The 24926-nt window shown below is 40.2% G+C and overlaps 1 protein-coding gene across 3 annotated transcripts in view; it reads right to left on the bottom strand.

Moving 5' to 3' along the window:
• Window positions 1–897: 897 nt before the first annotated feature.
• Window positions 898–24926, bottom strand: part of LOC120427466 (uncharacterized) — a 136312-nt gene continuing 112283 nt past the window's right edge. For all 3 annotated transcript variants that reach the window (XM_052710363.1, XM_039592336.2, XM_052710362.1), the window contains 8 exons: window positions 18073–18264; window positions 12854–13003; window positions 12502–12737; window positions 7220–7624; window positions 6748–7162; window positions 6301–6691; window positions 6012–6228; window positions 898–5954 (listed from right to left, as the gene is read on the bottom strand). In XM_052710363.1, the coding sequence (XP_052566323.1) occupies window positions 5849–5954; window positions 6012–6228; window positions 6301–6691; window positions 6748–7162; window positions 7220–7624; window positions 12502–12737; window positions 12854–13003; window positions 18073–18264 (2112 nt within the window). In that variant the 3' untranslated portion in view covers window positions 898–5848. The remainder of the gene's footprint in view (window positions 5955–6011; window positions 6229–6300; window positions 6692–6747; window positions 7163–7219; window positions 7625–12501; window positions 12738–12853; window positions 13004–18072; window positions 18265–24926) is intronic.

Here is a 24926-nt window from a genome sequence, read left to right as displayed (position 1 = left end):
CGATGATTGTTGTTTTAAATTGATTTCCCTGGAAACCGGGGTAAAATTGATACGATTTAACAGTACCCAACACTACCCAAACCATTATTGAAATTTTTTAAAATGTATGCTGAGAAAATTGAAAATCTGTAAAATATTCTAAGTTTAATTACAGTTCATTAAAAATTGATTTTTTCATTTAAATTACAATATTTGCATCGACCTAAACATATATAGAAGATAAAACTTTCAATTTAATAAATTACTCTAACTGTGATTAGTGCAAAGCTGCCAAGAATTCGGAAACGTCGTTTTTAATGAGCTTTTAAATAATTCTATTTAATTTTTAAAGAAGTTCAATCATGCTAAGTATGATTGTATACGCAGAAAATAGCATTTTAAATGGTTTTCAGTATATCATTAAATTTCCATTAAAATTTAGGCCGATGCAAATATTATTTAAAGTTTTTGTCCCTCGGCTCTGGCCGGAGTCGAGGGGGGGGCAAAAAAATAAAAAAATATAAATATTAAAATAACATGCCATAGTTTCAACATTTCCATGGAAAAAATGTTTTAAAATGTATTTTACACTAGTTCAGTTGTTTTGCAATAAAAGTTTTCAAAAAATGTAAAATTTGACGAAAAAAATTTTAGCGAAAAAAAAACTTTAGCGATAGCAGACATCGAAAATTTTCAAAAATTCAAAAGATTTTTAAATCAACCCAAACATGCTAAAAATGATTCTAAACGCATTGGAATTCATTTTAAATTGATTTTAACTAATTGCACTTAAATTTCCATAAAATATTGAAGTTTTTTGAAAAAATATTTTTTTGCCCCCTGATTTTTCGGGCCAACATTGAAGGGGGGGGGGGGACAAAAACTTTAAATAAAATTTGTACCAGCCTTAGAAGTTTTTCGAAAAAAAAAGTTTTGCCCACTGATTTTCGAGCAGACTTTGAAGGGAGAATATTTGCAACGGCCAAACCAATGTTTTAAAATTATTTTATTCTGCACCCGAGTTAAAATATATCAAGCATAGCTAAACAATTGACATCGGGAATTCGCTGAAAAGTTAACGCTGAAATAGTTGAAGTTAGGTTGAAACCCATGTTTTATGAAATTTCTAAATCAACTTTTCAATTAAATGAGTTGCCTATAATTTTAACAATTGCCACAAACATTGAAGATCTCCAATCCTATCAAGACAGTTCTACACCAAATTCTAAATCTACACTTATTAGAAAAGGATTTTTGTTAAATAAAATTTCAATTTATAAAACTGCTGTAACATGAACAGAATCTCAGGAATTCCATCCCTGCAACACCATCCCCTTTCCACCCGCAAAGTGTTGATTGCTTTATGTACCTTTGTGTTCTGTTGTTAAGTTTGTGTTGCTTAATTTGTTAACAATTTTGTAAGTGTGGTGCGTAACAGATGGCAGTTTTGTTTTTGCTCTCACATGTTATCATGGTTTGTTGTTGTTGTTGTTGTTGCTTGCCTAAAGAACTCCACGTGGTGAATGTAAATCGGTGAGATTAAAGAACGTCGACGAATTGATTCTTCTGTTAAAGCTACGTACAACTAAAAATCCCACTCAAACGTATGCTTGTTTTTCACTGCCCGGCGGAAGAAGGTTTCAACTATCGTGTCTAATAACTTTGGAATTTTCAAACATCCGGTTTCGACTCGCTTTACACTCCGATTTGGCTTTCCTCGGTTTACACTGAACAGTTCCAGCTTGCGTACCTTCCTTTTATCGCTCTCTAAATATTGGTCCGTTTATATAAAACCGATATAAGTAACAATTCAACAATCCTGAACATCCTAAGCTTGCTTGCTCCGTTTAATTTTCACGTTTTTTTAAATTTAAATCTGTCTTTTGTTTATAATAGTTGTTTTTGTTTTCTTCAGAATGATTAAAATTCGCTAATTGTTTTGCTTGCTTTTTTGCAGTTTTGTTTCGTTTTGTTTAAGGGATATACTTTATAAATACTTTCTTTAATTTATTTTCTAAAAATGTATTTTTTTCGGTTCAATCAACTCTGTTACTTTATTAAAGTTTTACATTTAATTTATTTCAAGTAGCTTTACTTTACTCGTTCTTTACGGTTTTATGCTTTTTTACAGTAGTTTGCCTTTCTCTTGCGCACGCACTCACGCACTTTGCTTTCGCTTGCCACACAGTTTGATGGTAGACTTAAAAGCTCTTTCGCTTGCGTAACTTTCAGAAATTTGTTTGGTTCCTAAAGTTTTTTTTTTCTATCATAAAATTGTTCCAGAAAACAGTATCAGTTATCATCTGTTAGGATTTTGTTTGAGCAGTTCTTAAGAAATTAGACAGCTTTAAAACAAATACAAATGCTTTTATTGAGTAAAATTTGCTCATTCTTAATATATTAAAAACACGTTTTGAAGCAATGAGTTGTTGATTGTAAATAATGATTTGTTAGGAACGTGTTCAATAACTTGAATTCTGATAAATAATTATTTCAATAATTTGTGTTTGTTAATCAAATAAGCTGTTGCGTATTTTATTTCAAGTTTCGAGTGCTGAAAATAAGTTCCATACTAGTAGGGTAATATCTCGTATCTTTGGCAGGTTAAGCTCTCGCTCCTAACTCCATCCAATTTGCTGATTTTCACTATTTAAACAACTAATTTTGCAAAACTTATGATTGAAACTTTCTTGCTCACTTCTTATTCAGCTATTTATCACCCGATTTCAGTTGAAAACGCTTTTAATTAGCTTTAATTGAATGTCAAAGTTCTGACCTGCCAACATTAGAGGCACGCTGGAATTAGATGCTGTTCCCCTAGGTTATGTAACAAGTTGCAAAAATCAGATTTTTTTCAGCATTTTACTATTCTATTATTTTTGGTAGGGAAAAGTAGGCCGTTTCGTTTCCCCAGAGGGACAGGAAAAATTGACAGTTTCACATGGGAATTGCAAAGTATATTTTTTGCAATTCCGTCGGGAAACTACTTGCTTTTTCTGTCATTCTTGAACGACGAAATCGCTTACTTTTCTGTACACAACAAAAGATTTTGTTAGAATTGAGAAAATCAAGGTTTGTTTCAACGCATTCTTTTTGTTGATTATATTCAACAAAAAAATTGTTGATTCAAACCTCGTACAGGCAAATTCTACAGAACATTTTTCTGCGTGTACCAAAAATAACAGAATCGAATGGTAACACTTTAAAAATAAATGCTGAAAAGTTGAACTTTTCAGCACTTGTTTCGAAAAGTAATAATTTTCAACATTTTTTAAAATTTAACGGTTATTTGACAAAACATGAACATTTGACTTATATTTCCATTCAAAGGGTGTTTTTCGGAATTGCAAAAAATGTTGTATGGAACTCGTTGCAAAAATTGACTTTATCAGCACTCGCCGTATTTATCCAACTCGGTGAACTTTGTTTGTTCGAATCGTGCTGAAAAAAGTTAGATTTTTTTTTAATAGGTCCTATAAACATATAAAACATAATAGCTTATAGGACCTTTTCAAAAACAATTCTCGAAATCTTCTTTTTGCAACTTGTTGCAACTACTATTTTGCAACTCTGAAAACACCCTTTGAGTGGAATCATAAGGCAGAAGTTCATTTACTTTGTCAATTAACCGTTTAAATATTTTTTTTGAAGAGTATTAATTTAAGAAACAAGTGCTGAAAAGTCGAACTTTTCAGCATTTATTTTGACAAGTGTTACTGTTCGATTCTGTTATTTTTGGTACCGGAAATTACAGCAAAGTAGGCTTTTTCGTCGGCTGGAAAAGTAAGTAGTTATACGGCGGAATTGAAAAAAGTACTAACGTCATGATTCGAAATCCGGACACTTAGTAGCATATAATTTGTAATGTAGCTGGCAAAAAATCATGCAATAAGTTGGAAATGTAGAAATATCATCAGGATGTAGTATAAACTGTCTGTTTTAAGAGAATTCATGCTAAATATGTCTTTTCTAACATTTTTTCATCAGAATTTTAAAATTAAAATGACTTGTTGTGCTTCGAATCCCGGACACTGATAAAAGCTGATTCGAAATCCGGACACTAGGTTTTGCTTATGAATCGCACAAATTTGGACTGAAATCATAGTGAATGGCATACTTTAGGTCTCAAAAAAAACTGTTCGCATCAAAACAATCGATATTGTATATAAAAATATGCTAGAATTTAAGGAAATCAAAACAAACTTCTGCTTTGCCTTCCCGGTGCTTCGGACGCCTATGAAATATTTCAGTGAAATATTTCAAGTTTTTTGGTAAACTTATATTTTAATTTTATTGTTTGGCACTCACTGCAGCGTTCAAACAAACTTTAAATGAAAATCGATGTAGAATTCATCAAATTACACAGTTTTTACATTCATAATGCGAACTTATATCCAAATTATTGATAAAACAAGATGAGGTGTCCGGGAATTCGAATCATGACGTTATTTGCGTTCAGTAATTTTAATGGAAAAATTACTCCTATGTTGAAACATAATTCAAATTTAATGACTTTTAAAGCTGTTGGAGCTGAACAAAAAGTGCATTGCATATGTGCATATGAGGAAATGTATTCATTTTTGTTACACAGCTTACCGCTATTCAAACAACATTTTCAGATGTATCAACAACAGAAAGTTGCTTGCAAACTTTTATTTACCCCAAACGGAATGTGTATTAAATCAGGAAAATTCCAAAATTCGGATCCAACCAAAAAACTCGATTCAAATCTGGACCTGTTTTAAAAAAATTTATTATGATTGGTTGAAAATAATCAAAGACCATTTCAAGCTCAAAAAAAGCGTGATGTGCCGGCCTTTCAAGTGTTCAGTTTTGTTTACAAACATTGTTCGAATGTATTAAAATAAAAAGCATTCAACATCAGATGTCGAACTGACGATGTCATCAAAGACCTTGCGGCAATCTCACATCCCCAGGATTGCATTCAAATGTTAGCTGTCAACACGCATCACCACACGAGCAAGAAAAAGAGAAGGTGAGAGAGATAAAAAAGAGATAGCATGTGTCTTGGTGACGGGCGGCTGCTTGAGTGCCGAGCTCGGTTTCGTTCGTTTCAATTTCGTGTGCTTTGACTGCGGTTGCATCGTATTGACAATCATGACATTCACTTGAATTAGCGATTCATTTTACAGATATTTCGAACTTGAGAGAGGAGCAAAGAAGAAGCTTTCGCTGCTGTGAATCAAGGTTAAGTATTTTAAAGCGTGTATTTTCTTAAGACTGCTCACCAAAATCCGTGGGCAGGGAAAGAACAGTTTGGTTCTGCCACACTCGAATGTTTCAGCTAAATTTCTTAAAACGTTCGCTAAGTTTGATTTGCCTTTTGTTCAGTTTAATTCAGTAAGATTACAAATCTGTCTTCGGGAGCCTTGATTTGTTATTAAAGTATTACTAAAACGTAGTACAAAAATGACAGTTTAGTCTCTTCCTTTCGCATCATCAGCGCGCGCTTAACAACTCTTGTTCTGAAATCTCTTTGTGTAAGTATTTGTGTCTTTCCTAAGTAATTCGACCTAACGATAGCCCTATTCTCATCTGCTTCTGCTCCTGAATTGCTGCAATACAACAAGTGTGTGTGTGTGTTTTTTTTACTATTAGTTTGAGTCTGTCTTTTGGTTTTTTGATTAGTTGATCCTATCTCTCCTACCGTCCACAAACACCTTCTTCCCTTCTTACTAAGAGTTTAAAACGTACCCAAACGGAGAGCGCAAATTGGCGGGAAGTGTCGGCGGAGCAGGATCCGGCAGGAGCTTGGAGAGTACTCGGCGGGGGGACAATTCTGTACGGTGCGTGGTCAGACCGTGGTGACGCGGTCAATCTCCACGTACCGTACAGAATTGTCGCTTTGTCAGCAAATCACCTCCTTCTCGTCGAACACGGCCGTGTCCATCGAGCTGAGCGACTTGAGCCGCGTCTGGAGCACCGACGTCCGGCGGCAGTTGCGGCGGATTTTGCTGGAATGGGAGAAAGTATTTAGGTGAAGTAACAAATAAAACCGCGCAGCAACTCACCGGTACAGGTATGCGGTCAGTCCGCAGCACAGCAGCAGCAGCAGCACGCTGAAGCCGGCCAGTATCTCGGCCGGCAGCTGCAGCAGCGCCGAACAGTGCGTAAACGATTCGTCCTCGCCGGACGGACACTGCGCGATCCCGTCGCACCAGATGGACTCGTTGACGCACGCGTTCAGGTCCGGACACTGGAACGGACACTCTTCGGCGACGGTTAGGGCTGTTGGAAGAGAGAGAGGGAGTAGTTGGTTAGTTGGGAACTCGCCGAGAGTTTGCGCTGAAGTTCGCTTACCGAATGACTTTGCCGGTCGCTTGGTCAGCTCGAGCCAGCTGAACGAGTACGCGCCGTTGTCCGGCTGTAGGAACTCAACGGAAATCACTTTCGAGGGTTCAATTCCAAAGTGGGGATGCTTGCGAGTCCAGCCGGCGCTGAAGACTTCCACCACGTGTCGGTGGGAGGTGTCGTCCGGCAGGGGACACGCCGTTACGGAGACGCCCTCGCTGTTTGTGATGACCACGCGGGCCTTCGTTGGGCACCGGATCGGCGTTACGGTGCTGAGGCTGGTGTTGTACTCCAGCGGAACGGTGGGATTGTTCTTGCGCAGCAGCAGACCTCGCAGCCGAACGTAGAGGTACTTCTCGTGCGAGGGCTCGATCAGCCAGGGTCGGTTGCGGCACTCCATCTATGAATTAAAGAATTCATAAGGGATAACTTAGACCTTTAAAAAATCAAACTCACCTCCCCAGCGGACAGCTTGACGATCCCCGTGACGGCGTTCTTCCGCCGCACGTCCTTACAGATGACCGGCGCCTTGATGAACTCGAAGGTCGCTTCAAAGTTTAGCGTGTCCGGATCGTCTAGCGCGGTCATGTTCCCGGCGGAGAAGTGAATCTCCACCTCGCGCCCCGTCGAGCTGAACACGATCGGCAGGAAGGACCGATTGGTCGAGTTGCAGATGCAACCCCGCGGAAACACGATCGATTCGTGCCACGGCCGCTCGAAGATTTCGATCTTGGCGCTCGGATCGCCGAAGCAGTACGATCGTCCCGTGTCGGGATCCACGCGCGAATCGCACGTTCGGTTGCCCGTCATGGCGCGGGTCACCTCCAGCCGAATGCGCTCGCCGCGTTGCGCCTCAAAGCGGTAGATACAACTGGAAAGGAAAGAAGTTGACTCCCCCGAAACAACCCAAAAAAATCAAGTCACTTACTGCAAATGCTTTGCCCCACCCCGGCCAAACAGAAAGATGTTCCGCACGCTGCGCACCGGATGCACTCCCTTCTTCTCGATCTGGCTGCTGGAAAACCGCCGGTTGCAATCGTGTTCACCAGCGAACGGAACACCATCCTGCAAAAAGTCCACAAACTCGTACTTGAGGGCGAACTGGAGCGGCCGCAGCACCGTCGATTCCGTCGTCTTGAGCTCCAGCGTCACAAAGTCACTGCTGGACACGAAGCTCTCCGAGAGGGTACACGGGCGCGAGCTGGACATGTTGAGCATTCCGTGGTCACACGAGCGGGGAACCGACCCGCGGCAGAACCGCGCGATCACGTTGGTACTGTTCTGGCCGAAGCGGACCATCGGCCGCTGGTGGCCGTCCTTGTCTACCGTCAAGCTGGAATTAGATTAACGGAATTTTTAAAATTATGTACGTATATAGTAAAGTTTTAGTATGTGTGTGTGATCCAATTGAATAACCGCTGGCCGGCAGCAAAATTATGTTAAAATAACATTTGTATCAGGCTTGGGTTATGCAGCTACTAAAGCTTATCTCAGTTTCAGAATGACATAGCTCCTTGCGGTCCAATTCAGGGGTCGTTGGACATTGTCGTGGCAGTGCGTGGCCGAATGGTTACGCTGTCCGCTTTGTAAGCGGATGATTCTGGGTTCGATTCCCATCTGCTGCAACCTTACATCGGATGAGATGAAGTAAAATGTCGGTCCCGGCCTTGGTTGTTAGGCCGTTAAGTCATTCCAGGTGTAGGAGTCGTCTCCATGCCATAAGTACAAACAAAACACCAAACCAAGCCTACTCCGGTGGAATCGCTGGCGGCGGTTGAACTCGCAATCCGAAGATCGTCAGTTCAAACACTGGGGTGGAAAGTTCCTAGGAGTAGAAAGTGGTTTGGGTGCTCTCCCCATTCAAGCCTTCGGACTACTAGGTTCGAGCAGAAACTTGCAAGAGAGACCACAAAAGACCCGGGGGTCGTTAATGTGGATGGTTTGCTTTTTTGCATATTAAAAAGAAGATGTCATGTTTCATTACTACGGAGCGATTCACGTATACAGTGTAATCTTTCTGATGACCAACTGCTTAGCGTCTCAGACTACCAATCCATAGGGACGTGGCGTTACATCGTGCTGCCATTTGGTTTTTTTTAGTGCAAGAGTGGAAAAGTGCTGAGTCATCGTCTAAAAATAGACGGCTTCCAATTTCGCCCAGCAAAATGTCTGAAAATAGCGACGCCATCCCCCCATAGGTGTGAGTTCGAATCCGACCTCATTCATGATCGTTTTTGTTCATATTTAAGGGGTTGCATACATGTGAATCGGCAAAAATGTTTAAGGTTGGTATGAGTAGGGGAGAGTGGGGAGACTTGATCCCCTTTTTTTGTATCGCACATAATTCTGTCAATTTCTCACAAAACTATGAACTTTTTGCATGAATTGAAAGCTTAGACATTCAACTATGTTTGGCTGATAAGGGTATTTCATCAGATAAACTCTTCGAATTATGCCAAGCGTTTTAAAAAAATATTTTAAACCGGCATTTTCAAAATGTTGGGGGTAATTTGATCCCCCTTTCAACATTTTTAAGAAATCTTAAGCAAAATGTTTCTTATTCATCCAAACTGTTAATTTTCTATAAGTTATAGCAATTTCACATTAAACTTGTACGTTTGTGTTCAAAATATAACAAGTTTAGCATGCAAAATATTAAAAAACTTAAAATTTTCTTTTTTAGACCAAAATTGAGCATGTTTACAAAAGCTGGTAATTTTTGTTTACAAAACTTTTGAAAAATGGTTCAAACTGCAGTTAGTTATGTACAACTATACTGGAGGAAACTATGTACGAAAACCCAGCCCAATTATTTAATCTTGAGGCTGATTCGAGTGACTGTAAAAATGCAGGGATCCAGTCTCCCTGAACGCACTTTTTTAAACAATTAATTGTAAAAATAGTATGACGATAAATTTTACGTCAAATGCGTAAGGGTTTTGGAGTTGATATGTTTATCAAACAATTCATGTATAAAAAATGTTTTTTTGAATAATTTTTGAGTGTTTTCAATACTTATCAAAACAAATAAAAAAGATCTCTTGGAAGTTTTTTGCAGCACTTTTTAGAAAAATGTGTGTAGCTCAATTTAAACATTTTTAATTTTTTTTCTTTGTTTTCTACAATGAGTTTTAGTCAATTTCGCACAACTTTCTAAAAAAAAGCTAATTGTTTTACCCACATGCTGACGAGATACAGGCTTGGGATCAAGTGTCCCCGGGGATCAAGTCTCCCCACTCTCCCCTACATATTTAAACTTTGTTGACATCTATTTCCATGGTATTGAAATATACATTTTCATCAACTAACAAAATAAATTTGAAGACATTTGGATGTATCATTGCCGAGATTTGAAGTTAGCAGTATCAAAAAACAGGTGTCACGATATCTCAACAATGTCTAGACCAAGTCGGCTCTCAATTTTGGTGAAAATTCCTAATACCAGTTTTGTGTCCATGACGAAGGTCAAATTTTCAAAGAGTTTATTTTGAAAAAAGATAAAAAAAAATCGATTTTAGCAATAGCAGTCGGATGGCGCCACAACGCTTATACATCTGTTTTGTGTAGTGGTATTAGATCCTCATCCGGAACTATAATCCAACATGGGGGCCACAATATTTTCATCTTTTGATGAGTGTGTAATACGACCAAGTCTAAGCTATCATTAGGGATGGGGACGATCGTTAGTAAACACCTGTCTCAATAGGGTGTAATATCAAAATCGATTTTAAAGCACAGCAATTTTCAGTTCCTTTTGGGGTCCTAAATAACTCCCCAAAGTTTGGGAACGATTGGATTAGTCCTCATTTTGCGCAAAGCGATTCAATTTTTCATATAAATTTTTATGGGAAAACCGTTTTTTGGATTTTGATTTTTTATAAAATCCACGTTTCACGCTGTACTAAAACCGGATTCATATTCGGATGCTCTGGAAGGTGCTCTACAACTTTCCCCAAGAGAGTATGGTGCTAGCTTGTCCCTCTGGCTGCTCACCCCAAAAATAACATCAATCCGGTGAGAGTCATATTCAGATAACCGCGTCCCAACCCACTCGGCTATCTCGCCGCTATGAAAATAGACGGATCAATGCCAATGTAATAGTACGTCGTATACTGTGTTAACTACATACGATGTATGGGGAACCTACAGCTACATCGGTGAAGATCCAACCATTTTCATAGCGGCGAGATAGCCGAGTATGTTTTGACGCGGACTTGGTGATCTGAATATGACTCTCACCGGATTGATGTTATTTTTAGGATGAGCAGATTTTTTTCTTCGGTGCATGCTTTTTTTTTTACACGTTTTCTCATACAATATCACATGCTTTTTCTCACAAAGGTGATGTGCATGCTTTTGCATGCGATTTTACCAACGGATTTTTTTGCGGTGTATCTCGAATATCGTGTCACCCGTAAATCAACTCGAAAAATGAAAAAAAAAATAAAGAAAAATGCTCAGAAAGTTTAACAGTCCGCTTTGCGCACGGCAAAATTTTGGGCTGAAATCGTCTTTTACTCAGTTTAATCATGAATCTTCATGAAATTTTTAAGGAGTGATACAAAAAACCATCTGTAATATGTTTTTTCATGATTTCTTAAGGAGCTATCACACTACGGCAAACAAACATTTTTTGACAGTTTGCCTGCTTTGTTTTTCGTTGTACAAACGTCAGCCTGCATACATTTTGCCGTTGCGAGTTTGCCGTAAAAAAGTATGCGAGTTTGACAAACGGTCAAACACGAAAAAGTGCGAGTTTGTTTGTGGTAGTTTAATGGCTCCTTTACATGTATGTAACTAAATTTTTAAAAGGTATCGATCGGAAGTACTATGCAGTTTCGTAAAGTACTTACTTTCGTAAGTTTCTTTATGCTAAAAAAACATTTTGAGGAAAGTCTGGAAGATTGCAAAAAAGTGTGTTTTGTAAAGAAACTCATCATGTTATACATTAGAAAGGTTTTTAAAAGACCTTTGACATTGAAGATCTGCATGGGTGAACCAATGACTCAAAATCACTTCTTTGGTCACAGGAAAGTCCCACAAAGTTTGAGTCAAATAAAAAAAAAAAATACAGAAAATGGTCGAAATCGGCCGATTTCGTAGAGAATTGTTCATGTGTCAAACGTTCTGATCGGCCAGTTGTCTCACTTAGGGGAGAGTGGGGAGACTTGATCCCCTGGGAGACTTGATCCCAAGCCTGTATCTCGTCAGCATGTGGATAAAACAATTAGCTTTGTTCTAGAAAGTTGTGCGAAACTGACTAAAACTCATTGTAGAAAACAAAGAAAAAAAAAAAAATAAAAATGTTTAGATTGAGTTACACACATTTTTCTAAGAAGTGATGCAAAAAACTTCCAAGAGATCTTTTTTATAGAAAACACTCAAAAATTATTAAAAAAATATTTATTATACATGAATTGATTGATAAACATATCAACTCCAAAACCCTTACGCATTTGAGGTTAAATTTATCGTCATACTATTTTTAAAATCAATTGTTTAAAAAAGTGCGTTTAGGGAGACTTGATCCCTGCATTCCAGTCACTGGAATCAGCCTCAAGATTAAATAATTGAGCTGGGTTTTCGTACATAGTTTCCTTTAATATAGTTGTACATAACTTACTGCAGTTTGAACCATTTTTCAAAAGTTTTGTAAACAAAAATTACCAGCTTTTGTAAACATGCTCAATTTTGGTCTGAAAAAGAAAATTTTAAGTTTTTAAATATTTTACATGCTAAACTTGTTATATTTAGAACACAAACGTACAGGTTTAATGTGAAATTGTGTAACTTATAGAAAATTAAAAGTTTGGATGAATAAGAAACATTTTGCTTACGATTTCTTCAAAATGTTGAAAGGGGGATCAAATTACCCCCAACATTTTGAAAATGCCGGTTTAAAATATTTTTTTTAAATCGCTTTGCATGATTCGAAGAGTACATCTGATGAAGTACCCTTATCAGCCAAACATAGTTGAATGTTTAAGCTTTCAATTCATGCAAAAAGTTCATAGTTTTGTGAGAAATTGACAGAGTTATGTGCGATACAAAAAAGGGGATCAAGTCTCCCCACTCTCCCCTACAGCAATTTCCAATTTTTATCGAATATCTCAGGATTGAATCCGAATTTAGGGATCTGTGAAGGTCCAACGGTGAGGCACGTGCACGTGCGACAAGATAGCACGACAACGCCGATTTGTTGATACATACCAATCAATGTCCTTGCAAACGGGCACCTCCCTCAGCGGACCATCCCAGATGCGCAGCATTCCGCTGCAGTCTTCCTTGGTTTGGAACTGCAGCTGCTGATCGTCCACGGTCCCGAAGGGCGATGCCAGCTCAAACTTCATGACGGAGATCCACACCTTGAAGCGCGTCGGTGACGTCGAGAAGGCGCCCGATCTCCGCGGGATGTTGATCGCGTCCAGCGAGCGTGCTTCCGTACCCTGGAATTGGGAAGCAGATTTTTGTTCTAGAAGCCATACAAGACTGGGGCAAATCGGGACACTTGGACCGATTCAGCCCAGTTTTGGATGCCAAACTTTCGGTGGTGGATGCCTACTTGCAAGTGATAGAGACAGGTGGTGTTCGGGGCTAACGAGTGCTGGGGATTCTGCAGGACCCCGTGACCGGTACCGCGCAGCCAGAATTCGCAGATGCGTTTGCTTTTCGCGTACGTGGGACTCTGGAGGTCGACGAACTTCACCGAGACCTGCAGGAAAGTTGCATGTTGCATGGTTGTTTGGTTGTGGTGCGTAGATAGAGAGGACGAGAGAGAGAGAGAGAGAGCACAGAAAGACAGAAACAGAGAGTGGTGAGATAAAAAAATAAGTGGTTATCGGTATTTAAAATGCTGTAATTATTTTATTTTTTTATTTAGGGTTTAATAAAATTCAGATGAAATAATACAAATATGCGCTTAAACGTTTATTGAATTTTTTAATATAAAAAAATTTCTGGTCATCTTTGGTAACATGGATACATTTTAAATCAATTGCATTAAAGATAAAAATTCAGAAAAAAGGTTTTGCCTGAATCTAGAAAAGAATTATTCGAATTTAAAAGCACTAAAACGTCAAAACTACTTGTCAAACTGATGTTGACGTTTCAACCTCATTACACTGACACTTTTTTAGTGGGGTACCAACTTGGTTGGTCAAAGTCAAACTAAAAACTAACTTAATCCACCTATGTAGTTGGGGCCTTCCTCACTCATTACCAACAATGGCTGTACACAAATTTCATCTATTTTTTAGATCCAGAATAAAAGAGCACATAAAAATCCCTAAAGTGACCATATCTCGAGGCAGGGTTGCCAGATCTTCAATGTTTTGTACTCGTTGGAAAGGTCTTTTAATAACCAAACTAACGATGGGTCGGATGGTGGATCCGGACATAGTTTAAACACATTTATGTGAAAACCGGCTTCCAAAAAGTACATCAATATCACTTAAGGGGCCATATCTCGAGACAGGGTTCCCAGATCGTCAATGTTTTAGACTCATTGAAAAGGTCTTTTGATAACTTAACCAACGATGGGTCGGATAGTGGATCCGGACATAGTTTACCTACATTTAAGTGAGATCCGGCTTCCAAAAAGTACATCAATATCACTTAAGTGGCCATATCTCAAGACAGGGTTGCCAGATCTTCAATGTTTTAGACTCGTTGGAAACGTCTTTTAATAACCTAACCAACGATGGGTCGGATGGTGGATCCGAACATAGTTGCCATACATTTAAGTGAGATCCGGATATATGTGAAAACACATTTTTAAACATAACTTTTGAACTACTTATCGAAACTACAATCTGTATTAAACTCGATCTATGGAACCCTAAACCAAGTCGAATGCAACAGGTTCGGGTCAAACCGGTACAGCCAGTGCCGAGAAACATGAGCTAGTTTGTTGGTCACATACTACACACACACATACACACATACATTTGTTCAGTTTTCGATTCTGAGTCGATGTACACATATCGGAAGGTGGGTCTACGACGTTTTTATACAAAGTTCATTTTTAGAGCAGGATTATAGCCTTACCTTAGTGAGGAAGGCAAAAGTGACAAACTGTCACTTTTTATACGGAGCTCAGTCACACTATCAAAACAAACGTTCAGTAGTGTGTGTGAACTCCGTGTAAAAGGGGTGTCAAACTAAAAAGTGACCCCGTTCGTTTGACAACAGTTGGTGTCAAACCATCGGGGTTTGAATGTATTCGTCGTTTTCCGAGCACGTGGTTTTAAGCTTTTGACAGCTGTCAGTCGTTTTAATTAGTGAATTCGGATTCGCTCATTGGAATGCAGTTCTATCCGAATTAGCGAATTCACTCTGTATTTTCGATCAAAAAAGGAAATAAGAAATTGCAGTTAACAAACGGATTGAACAAAAATCAAGCCATTCTATTGAAGTAAACAGGTTTATGAAATGGTCAAGAAAATGTCCAGATGGTAACAAAACCTAGACATTAAAAGTTCATCAGGGTCGGCCTATAGCCAAGTGAAACATTTCTTTAAATCGCAGACTTTCATTTATTTTATGCAAGCTTCAAGCAACGATCAGCTTCTGGTTGATGGCATGTCCGACCAGCGGGGCCACATGGACCGATCCGGGGTTAACCGCGACGTACGTGGCCGCCGGGATCGCTGCGCCCAGGTAGTTGTTGTATCCGTAGCCGTACGACGACGCTAGTGGAAGTCCTCCCCACGGGTTCAGCTTGGCAACGTTAGCCTGAACAACGGTCTTTCCACCATGGCCGTACCATCCGTTGTTGGAGTAGGTCGCAGGCCACGCCGAGGCCCACTGGTTGACTCCGTATGGGTAGTTCCAGCTGTTCAGACCGCTCCAGGAGTCGAGGCCGTTCCACGAATCGCCGCCGTAAGTGGACACCGGCCACGCCGATGGGACGTAATGGCCAAAGTGGCAACAAAGAGAGCGATGAAGGCCTGAAGAAAAGTTGTTGGTTTGATTTGATTTTGGTGAGCTTACCTTCATTTTTTTACGGATTGTTGAGTCTTGGACAAACCCGATTTACTGAAGAGCTTTTGATGAACTGTATCAAACGATGTCTTCAGAACTCAATTTATACCAAATTGGTTTAAGGTCAACACGACAAATAACGTTTGCTGTTCAGGACAATCACTTCCGGAGAGCTTAACCCAATTAATTCCATGGTGACGTTTAGAATGTTATATATTACGGTTGATTTTTGACAAACTACCTTAAAATAAGATATTTGACAAGTAACTATTTCTTGAATAACTGAGTTGACCATATATTTAAAAAGTATAAAATTGTCAGCACCGACCAGGTTAAGCAGCAGAGTGGCCACAGGTATCGCGCGTAGGAAAAAATAATAAAAACAGTTTTACTTCGAGAGCAAACGAAAAACGTGTGCGTTTATTTTGACGGAACGATCTGGAATAAAGTGTAAACAGTCCAAGAGTGTGTACATAGGTGTACACCGTTTTTTTTCTGAACAGATGTGTTAGTGTTTGGCGCACTGTGACGTCATTCTAACAACACTCCTCCTCGCTAAACACCTCAACAAACTTTTCTTTCACGCGCTAGTTCGAATCAACAGCAGAATGTTAAACGTTCAGCTTATACAACTTTCCGATCTTTCGGCCTCTCGCAACGACCTTTGCATCCTTCATTATGTGACACTCCTTAGCCTTAAACATAACATCGAGCCCTTTCGTCGTGATCGAATTCACAGACACAAGATTCACCTTAAGCCCTGGCACATACAACACATCATTCAACTTCACCGTAGATGAACCCTCGCTTCCATTCAGTGCGCAAAAATTAACCGACCCAGACAAAGTTGACCTCAATACCTTCCCATCAGCTAGCTTCACCTCTTGAGACTTCCGTTTACGTTGGTTCAACGAGTCGATCTGGCCAGTCATGTGTACTGAGACACCGGAGTCTAAGTACCAATCTCCTCCTCCGCACTCCTCCTGAATCGCCGCGAAACACAAGTTGTCCTCGTCCTTGTCGTCGACGCGAGCGGCTAGTGCTCTGCTTCTCCTGTTGTTCTTTGCGCTCTCACCACGAACCTTTTTCACCAGATCGCAGTCTCGAACCAAATGCCCATCACTTCCGCATGCGTAGCACTCTCGCTTGCTGTCGAATCTCGGTGAACTGTGCTGTCCCTTCCTTGCCAACATTGCCTTGTCATCCTCGTACGTCTTGTCCTTCCGGCGTCCATACTCCTCCAGCAGCTTGGTTTTGACAAACTTGACCGTCAACACGTCCATCCTTCCTTGAATCGCAGACACCGTGTTCTCGTACGATTCGGGCAAGTTCGCCAGCATGAATGCCGCCTTGATGTCCTCGTCTATGTTCGCACCCGTGTTTTCCAGCTTTTCGAACAGTTCTTCCATCTCCGTGAGGTAGTCTCGCATGTCCCCGCCTTCCGACAAATCCAACTTGGCCAGTTTCTTTATCAGCGACACCTTGCCCACCGACGAGTCTTGGTTGTGCCACTTTTTCAGCACTCCCCACGCTTTCTGAGCTGTCGTTGCGTCCTTTATCAACCTCAGTTGAGAATCATCCACCAAATATCCAATCGTCTGCAACGTCAACTCGTTCTTCTCGATCCACTCGTCCGACCGTTCCTTCACCGGCGGAACCACTCCGACGACGTACTTCCACAAACCCTCGCGTGTGAGGAACTGCCTGGCCCGCTGCTTCCATGTCTCGTAGTTTTCGTATCCCAGCCGCTTGAAGTCCTTCCCCTTCTCCATCTTTCAGCGCTCCGGTGACTTAACCTCACTTCCTCGATTCCAGCTGCTGCTCCAAAGATCCGCTCCACCTTTCCGTCAAACCAAACCGTTTCACCGGTTTCCTTTCCTGGGCCCATAACCTGTCAGCACCGACCAGGTTAAGCAGCAGAGTGGCCACAGGTATCGCGCGTAGGAAAAAATAATAAAAACAGTTTTACTTCGAGAGCAAACGAAAAACGTGTGCGTTTATTTTGACGGAACGATCTGGAATAACGTGTAAACAGTCCAAGAGTGTGTACATAGGTGTACACCGTTTTTTCTGAACAGATGTGTTAGTGTTTGGCGCACTGTGACGTCATTCTAACAACAAAAATCGCTTCAAATCGCTGAAGGTAAGTTTACTTAAAAATCTCAGACGAGTAGAAAATGAATCCTATATCTTCTTCCTTAGACCTTCATCGCCCTTTTCGTAGCCACTCTGGCCGTTACTGTCCAAGCTGGTTACGTCCCATCGGCGTGGCCGGTTTCCACCTACGGCGTAGACTCCTGGAACGGTCTGAACAGCTGGAACTATCCATACGGAGTCAACCAGTGGGCCTCGGCGGAGGCGTGGCCAGCGATCTACTCCAACAACGGCTACAGCGGATGGTACGGTCAAGGTGGAAAGACAGTTGCTCAGGTCAACGTTGCCAAATTGAACCGGTGGGGAGGACTTCCGCTGGCGTCGTCGTACGGCTACGGGTACAAAAAACAACTGGGAGCAGCGACCCCGGCGGCCAAGTACGTCGCGGCCAACCCCGGATCGGTCCATGTGACCCTGCTGATCGGACATGACATCAACCAGAAGTTGATCGTTGCGTGAGATTGAATGTGTTGTTTTGATAAATGGCTAATGTTTACAAATGAATCTTACTTTTTTTTATTAGATACAGATTTTTTTTTTATTTGATATGGTTTATCAATATTTAGACTTTAACATAAAAAATAAAAAGTATAGAGTGCGTACTCCAGTGGTTTTTAAATAACAAAAAAACATTCAAGATCCTACCTCCAGCTGAAAGCCGTGCAGCGAGTGGGCGCTCGTTTCCGGACTGCTGAACGTTCCGAACGGCGACGTGGTGAACTCGACCAGCAGCTCCGGCCCGCTCGAGATGGACGGCGGGATGGCCTCGCCGCCCCCGCAAAGCTTCAGCATGATGGGATCGCGCGTCGTGTAACCGTCGTAGACCGTGATGTAGTCCTGTGGGGGGAGGGGGAGAAGGGCAGTTTGTTAGAGAGGTGGGCTGTAACAGCTTGGAAGTTTCACATCCGATACATGTACGTTCACTAAGTGAGTATACCAATCGTCGTCATTCGTGTGACTTGGGGGTAATTTTGGGTCTAGAGTCTCTAAGATATCTAAGTAGTCCGTGGTTTGGAACTAAAACTAAGTTTCGTGAGACCAAGGATAATGGAGCATGCTTCACTAGATGATCGACGATCACTGCTAACATCAAGAGTTTGAGAAACTAAGATAGATCACTCAAATAATTTTCTTCAAACAATATAATTTCTTGTAAAACAGTTTATTTGACAAAAATTTTGCAGTAGTAAAAAATTAAAACTTGTTAAAATTCAATGAAATAGCTAAAAATCATGCAAGATAAAATCGTTTACTCGTTTCAAATAATAAACATAATATTTGAAATAAAAATCAGATCAGAAATCCAAATCGACTCATACTTTATACTACAATAAAAGTACAACTACCCAGAGAACTTAATCAATCTAAAATTAGATTTATTTTTGAGATATTAAATACTTTTTGAAAATGTATGCTCTTTCACTTATGCTGCCCATGTTCGCATAAATGTCCCATATGCAAAATCAGCAAGCTGAGAAAAACGCTTTTGAAATTTGTCCCATACATAAGGCTATGTGTTAAGTTCTCGCGAAAAAAATGGATTTCCTCGTGATTTCTAGAACAAAGTACTGGATGTTATATGCTCTTTTGAAAGAGCACACGATTTTGAACCAAACTGCATAACTCAAAAGTGATGAAAATGCATATGGGACATTTATGCGATCAGGGGCAGTATGGTTTTTTTTTTAAATTTCAGAACTGTTAATTGGATCATATATTTCCCATCACAACTCTCAAACTAAATCTAACTCAAATTACCAAATTACAGTGTTTCCAGTTTTTCATAAACCCTAATTAAAAACAAAATGAGTTTGATGTAACTCACATACTTCCCCTATTTCGACGTCGTCGTGCTATCTTGTCGCACCCGCCATTTTGACGTTCCGAGAAAAACGCGTTTTAATGTTTGACCTTGAATATACAAAAACGAGAGCACGCAATGTAAACAATAACAAACACGTTTTGTTTGGCTGACCATTCTGTGCATTGTCCCAAAGTTTGGTTGAAGTTGGTTGCTGGAGTCTCGAGTTATAATTACAAATGTTTACGGTAGTCTAGCTTGTACGTGCGACAAACGCATCCTGACTTTCCTGGCCTGAAATCCCTTTGGCCTTTTGTCGCACTTACATCAATTTTCATGGAGTGACAAGATAGCACGACAAGATTGAAACTACTTTCATATGTAAAGTGACAAAAATGCACGGAGTTTTTTCGGTTTTTGTTGAATATCTCAGGATTGAAATCGAATTTTGGGGATCTGTGAAGGTCAAAAGGTGAGGCATTGTGAGCTGCACAAAATGGCGTTCTTAACTCAATTTGGCCCAAAATGCACGTACGACAAGTTAGCACGATGGCGACGATTTGCAAGTACAACAATGGAGCAAAACTGGCGTTATTTCGAGTGACAATGACGGCGTGCTCATATTATGTTTCGGAATCGCCCATTTATGTGCCAAAGCAGTGTGTGTATGTGTGAGTGTGAGTACACAAAAGAAGAAGAAGAATGCTGACACGCTGAATAAAGTGTTATTACCATAATTGCTATCAATTTTTAAGCGAGTTGTCACATTTCCCCTTTTTCTTGCACTCCCCTTCAGCTGTAGGCAAATAAATGTTGAAGGAAGGTTTTCCCGGGGGCCCTCTTTCAACGATAGTGTCAAGAATCGTCACTTCCGAAGAGAGCATTACAAAGCGGAAGAAAGTCACATTCTGAAGTACTTCCGCAAATATGGTGACTTGTAGGTTACGTGCGAGTAGGGATATTCGGGTAAAGTGGGACTGTTTCCTGAACTTTTACTTTTTTTATTGCTAGCAGTTGATGAAATTTGTTCAAGTAGTTTTACCTCTTGTGTTATTTTAAGTTGTTAAGGGTGCCCAGCAACCAAGGAAGTTGCTGTCTCCATATTTCAAAATTGTCAAACTTACGGACCCAATCTTGCAACAAGCTAATTGTAAAAATAAACATCATTGTAAAAATAATCAATATTGTAAAAATGAACAGCATCGTAAATCATTTTGTAAACAGTATTTTAGAGGATGAATAAAAAAATATATCGATGGTTCCCGTAGGTTTGAAGATGTAAAATGTCTGTAACAAAAATCTTTTTGCAAAAGGTCTGCTTGATGTGTACCGTTAAAAATAGTAGTTTATGCAACAAGTTGCAAAAAGAGGATTTTTCAGCACGAGTCGTACATTTATCTAACGAGGTTCACCGAGTTAGATAAATACGACGAGTGATGAAAAATCAAGTTTTGCAACGAGTTCCATACAACGTTTTTTGCAATAAGCATAAGCATAAGCATAGGTGCCCACCCGCAGTTGCTACTTCGTTATTGACCAGGACCTTCAGAAGTTACATCCACGAGCCGTGGAAGATGAGTGGGTGCTATCTTTCCTCGCTTCGCAACTTCTCAAAGGCCCCTATCATGCTGATCAATACCGGCGCCGGCCACGACCAGTGGTAGGGTCACGGGGAAGTGGATGGGAATGTTAGTCCGATACTTGAGTGATAGAGACCGCCCAATCGACTGCATCTCCGACAAAGTATCACATGAGTTTTGAGGGGGTTAGTAGATGGGTATGAGGTCAGGATTCACGAATGGCAGTGATGTGACCATGAGCATTTTGTTTATCGGTTGAATTTTTAAATCTTAGGCAGCCGGCTGCGGAAAGATAAATTAGTGATGATTTAGAAAGTTTTTTAATCGAACGCGTGCCAACCGAGCATAAGTGCTATGAGCTGGACTTATCAGTATATTTTCACTGTTTCTACAATTCAGATAACGCGAGCAAATTTCAAATCTCTTCGCAGCACACAATACACGACAAAAATGCGAAACAAAAGGCACACACAAAAAAAATCACTTTTCACTCCGAATATTTTTACGACCACGCGCTCCCTTTGTCAATTATCCATACAACGTTTTTTGCAATTCCGAAAAACACCCTTTGGACAGAATTATAGTTTAAGAGCGAGTCCACGAGCAAAGCATACCCATCTCGCATCGACCTCTCCAATCTGCCTGAAATTTTCAGGGGTTGTTTGTACATATAAAACTAGCATCTGGTCAAAATATGAGCACTCTAGGTCAACGGGAAGTGGGGCAAATCGGGACACAAAGTTTGAAGGTTAAAAAATGTAAAAAAACTTAAAAAGGCTATAACTTAGGCAAAATTCAATTTAATTTCAAAATTCAAAATGCATCTTGAAGGGCTTCAAAAATGCAACAAAATGCAAGGTAGAGCATCCCAATTGGTTAATTCTAAAGGGAGTTATTGACATTTTAGTGAAAAAATAGCATAATTTTCAAACTGAAATAAAAAAGTGTTCCATCCAGATATCAACTCGAATCGACCTGCAGCTTGTAGGGGACATCTGGGACTACCATCTGAGACTGAGACCGCTTTGGGTAAGGCAGTTTAACATATCAAATAGACACTTTTACTTTTAGTGAATTTTTTGGTAGTAAATTTTTGCTCGGAGGACCCCTTAGATCCCATTTTATGGTGATAATTTTATCATAATCGTGTTCCTGAGACAATTTCACATTAGAAACATGCATAAGAATGTTTGTATTCATCCATTTTAGCCCTTTAAAAAATGAAAGTTAAAAAAAACTTTGATTCACATTTATTGAAAATCAGGTTCGTTTCCAAGGATACTAGATGACACCAGAAAAAAGCAGCTTCTTAATTTTTTTTATCTTTCATTTTTTAAAGGGTTAAAATGGATGATAATATACATTTTTATGTATGTTTCTATTGTGAAATTGTCTCAGGAACACGAATATGATAAAATTATCACCATAAAATGGGATCTAAGAGGTCCTCCGAGCAAAAATTTACTACCAAAAAATTAACTAAAAGTAAAAGTGTCTATTTGATATGTTAAACTGTCTTACCCAAAGCGGTCTCAGTCTCAGATGGTAGTCCCAGATGTCCCCTACAAGCTGCAGGTCGATTCGAGTTGATATCTGGATGGAACACTTTTTTATTTCAGTTTGAAAATTATGCTATTTTTTCACTAAAATGCCAATAACTCCCTTTAGAATTAACCAATTGGGATGCTCTACCCTGCATTTTGTTGCATTTTTGAAGCCCTTCAAGATGCATTTTGAATTTTGAAATTTAATTGAATTTTGCCAAAGTTATAGTCTTTTAAAGATTTTTTACGTTTTTGAACCTTTAAACTTTGTGTCCCGATTTGCCCCACTTCCCGTTGACCTAGAGTGCTCATATTTTGACCAGATGCTAGTTTTATATGTACAAACAACCCCTGAAAATTTCAGGCAGATTGGTGAGGTCCAAACGACGTCCCATACAAAGGGGTATGCCCTGTTCGTGGACTCGCTCTTAAATGTCCATGCATTGAGTCAATGAATCGTACAAATAAAAAAAAAAATTTGAAAAGTATAACTTTTCCTAACAAGTGCTAAACTTTTCAGCATTTGTTTTGAAATGGGTTACTATTCGATTCTGTTATTTTTGGTACAGAAAAGTAGGCTGTTTCGTCGTTCAAGAATGACAGGAAAAGTAAGTAGTTTCACGACGGAATTGCAAAAAAAGATATACATAATAATGTTGGTCTTAGAACACCAAAAAATTGCTGCTCCATGGAAATCAAGCATGTTGTAATATATTAAATATTTATGTTAATTTATGAGCAAAATTCAACTTGACAGATTGCTTTAAAAAAATCAAAAAAGTGAAACATATGTTATTAAATAGTACAACAGTTGTATTCCTTAAATTTTGAGAGAACCATTTTGGAGATTTCAATGAACTATCAAACAGTTAAAGATTTAATTTAAAAAATTATGCCTTAAATTTGGAAAGACTTTCCTAGTTAGTTAGTTAGGCTAGTTTAACAATCGATTGTTTAATTGATGATCGAGCTCAAAAAGGATTTTTCAACTAATCGTTTGATGAAACCTTTTTGTCAGCTCACCTAAGTTCGGATTTATTTAAATGTAGAATTAATTAAAAAAATAATAGCAAAACTATGATTGGATCTTCTTTACTAAATTCCTAGATTGAACAGTACTTTTTTCTCAACCCTCTCCGATTTCAATGAAAATTTGTTAATTTGTTACCGTTACGACATCAGCAATCCATTTTGCTAACCATCGCTTATGGTTGCAAATAGGAGTAGGGTTTATTGCTATAAATTAACGATTTAACTTGTTAGTAGGGCTTTAAGAATTAGGGGTGTTTGTGTTGTTTTGTTTAAAATGATTTGTCATTCGTTAAAATTAAAAGATTAATTCACAAACATATTACAACAGAGCACAGTTTAGGGAAAAAGATCAAATAAAGCACACGTTACTCGCGAACCGAAGGGAACCATATTTGTAAAAACACTATAACAGCACACACGTTGGGGGGGTATACATCGTGACCCAAAAAGGGAGATTGCCAGTTGGATTAAGGGCATGCATGGGAGAAGGAAAAAGGGAATAAAAGAGGTTTCGTGGCGAGAGCGAGCCAACAATTGATCTTGGGTTCACTGATTAGGCCTTTTCCACACCAACTACTGATCGAACCACATCGTCATCCCGTCATCAAGTGATCAAGTGCAAATCTATACCTACTGCGTTGTGAGAAGTGGAAAAGTTGCTTCCACTGGAGAAAGCAATTGTATCAGGTATAATTAACAAACTATAAACCCCAAGTGTGATCCCCCAAATTCCTGGCCAGCTCGCTAACCTCTCCCTTCTACGTGCACGGTTGGTCCCTCAGGGCCCGTAATTACCAATTTGAGTCCACGATAGCACGTTCGTTGGACCAAAAGCCCACGCGGTCAAGCACCTTGCCCAGAAGGGCAGACCGGACTCTAGAAGCTGCGCGAACAGCGCCGTCGTCGGATAGCCTCGTCCCGCCGCTGGCAGGACGACCGACGCATCCCAAGCTGTTGGTGGATCGCTTGCCTAGGGAAACCGCATGTACCTCGGCGACAAAGGCGATCACCCACGAGGTCCAGGTAGCAGCTCGACGACCGGCGATTGGCGACAGCACGTACGCCGCCGGTGACACCCAACAACGCCAGTTTCGGCCCCACCGTAGCCGAAAGACCGCCACGAGTTCCAGCAAGCGGCCTCGAGAAGGCCAAGTTCAGCCGACGACGAAGCGCACGTGGCATCGTGCACCGTGCACCACAACTCCAGCACCAGGCCATCCAGATCGCCGAGAACGGCCGACTTCGCACCGCACGTGGCCTCCCACCGGCCAACCGCAGAAGCCGCCATCTTCAAGAAGCCTCCAGCATGCCCCCCGCAACACACACACACGCCCACAGTGAGTAAAATAAAAACCGTCTAAAAGTGATTATTACAGGGTTTGTCCTTTTGATTATCCGAGCCGCCTTGCAAATTAGAGCTCCTTGCTTTGAAAACCACGCCAGTCGCGCAAAAGAGGCCCCGAGCCCACCCCTGTCCGGTCGTGGCTCTAAGACCAACCGGCAGGGGCGTCTTAAGGGCCTCCTGGCCCAGAGGGTACGTTG

Source organism: Culex pipiens, chromosome 3 (assembly GCF_016801865.2).
Source record: "Culex pipiens pallens isolate TS chromosome 3, TS_CPP_V2, whole genome shotgun sequence".
Lineage (NCBI taxonomy): Eukaryota > Metazoa > Arthropoda > Insecta > Diptera > Culicidae > Culex > Culex pipiens.
Note: the sequence above shows the minus strand (reverse complement) of the source record. Positions and strands in the feature narration are given on the sequence as shown.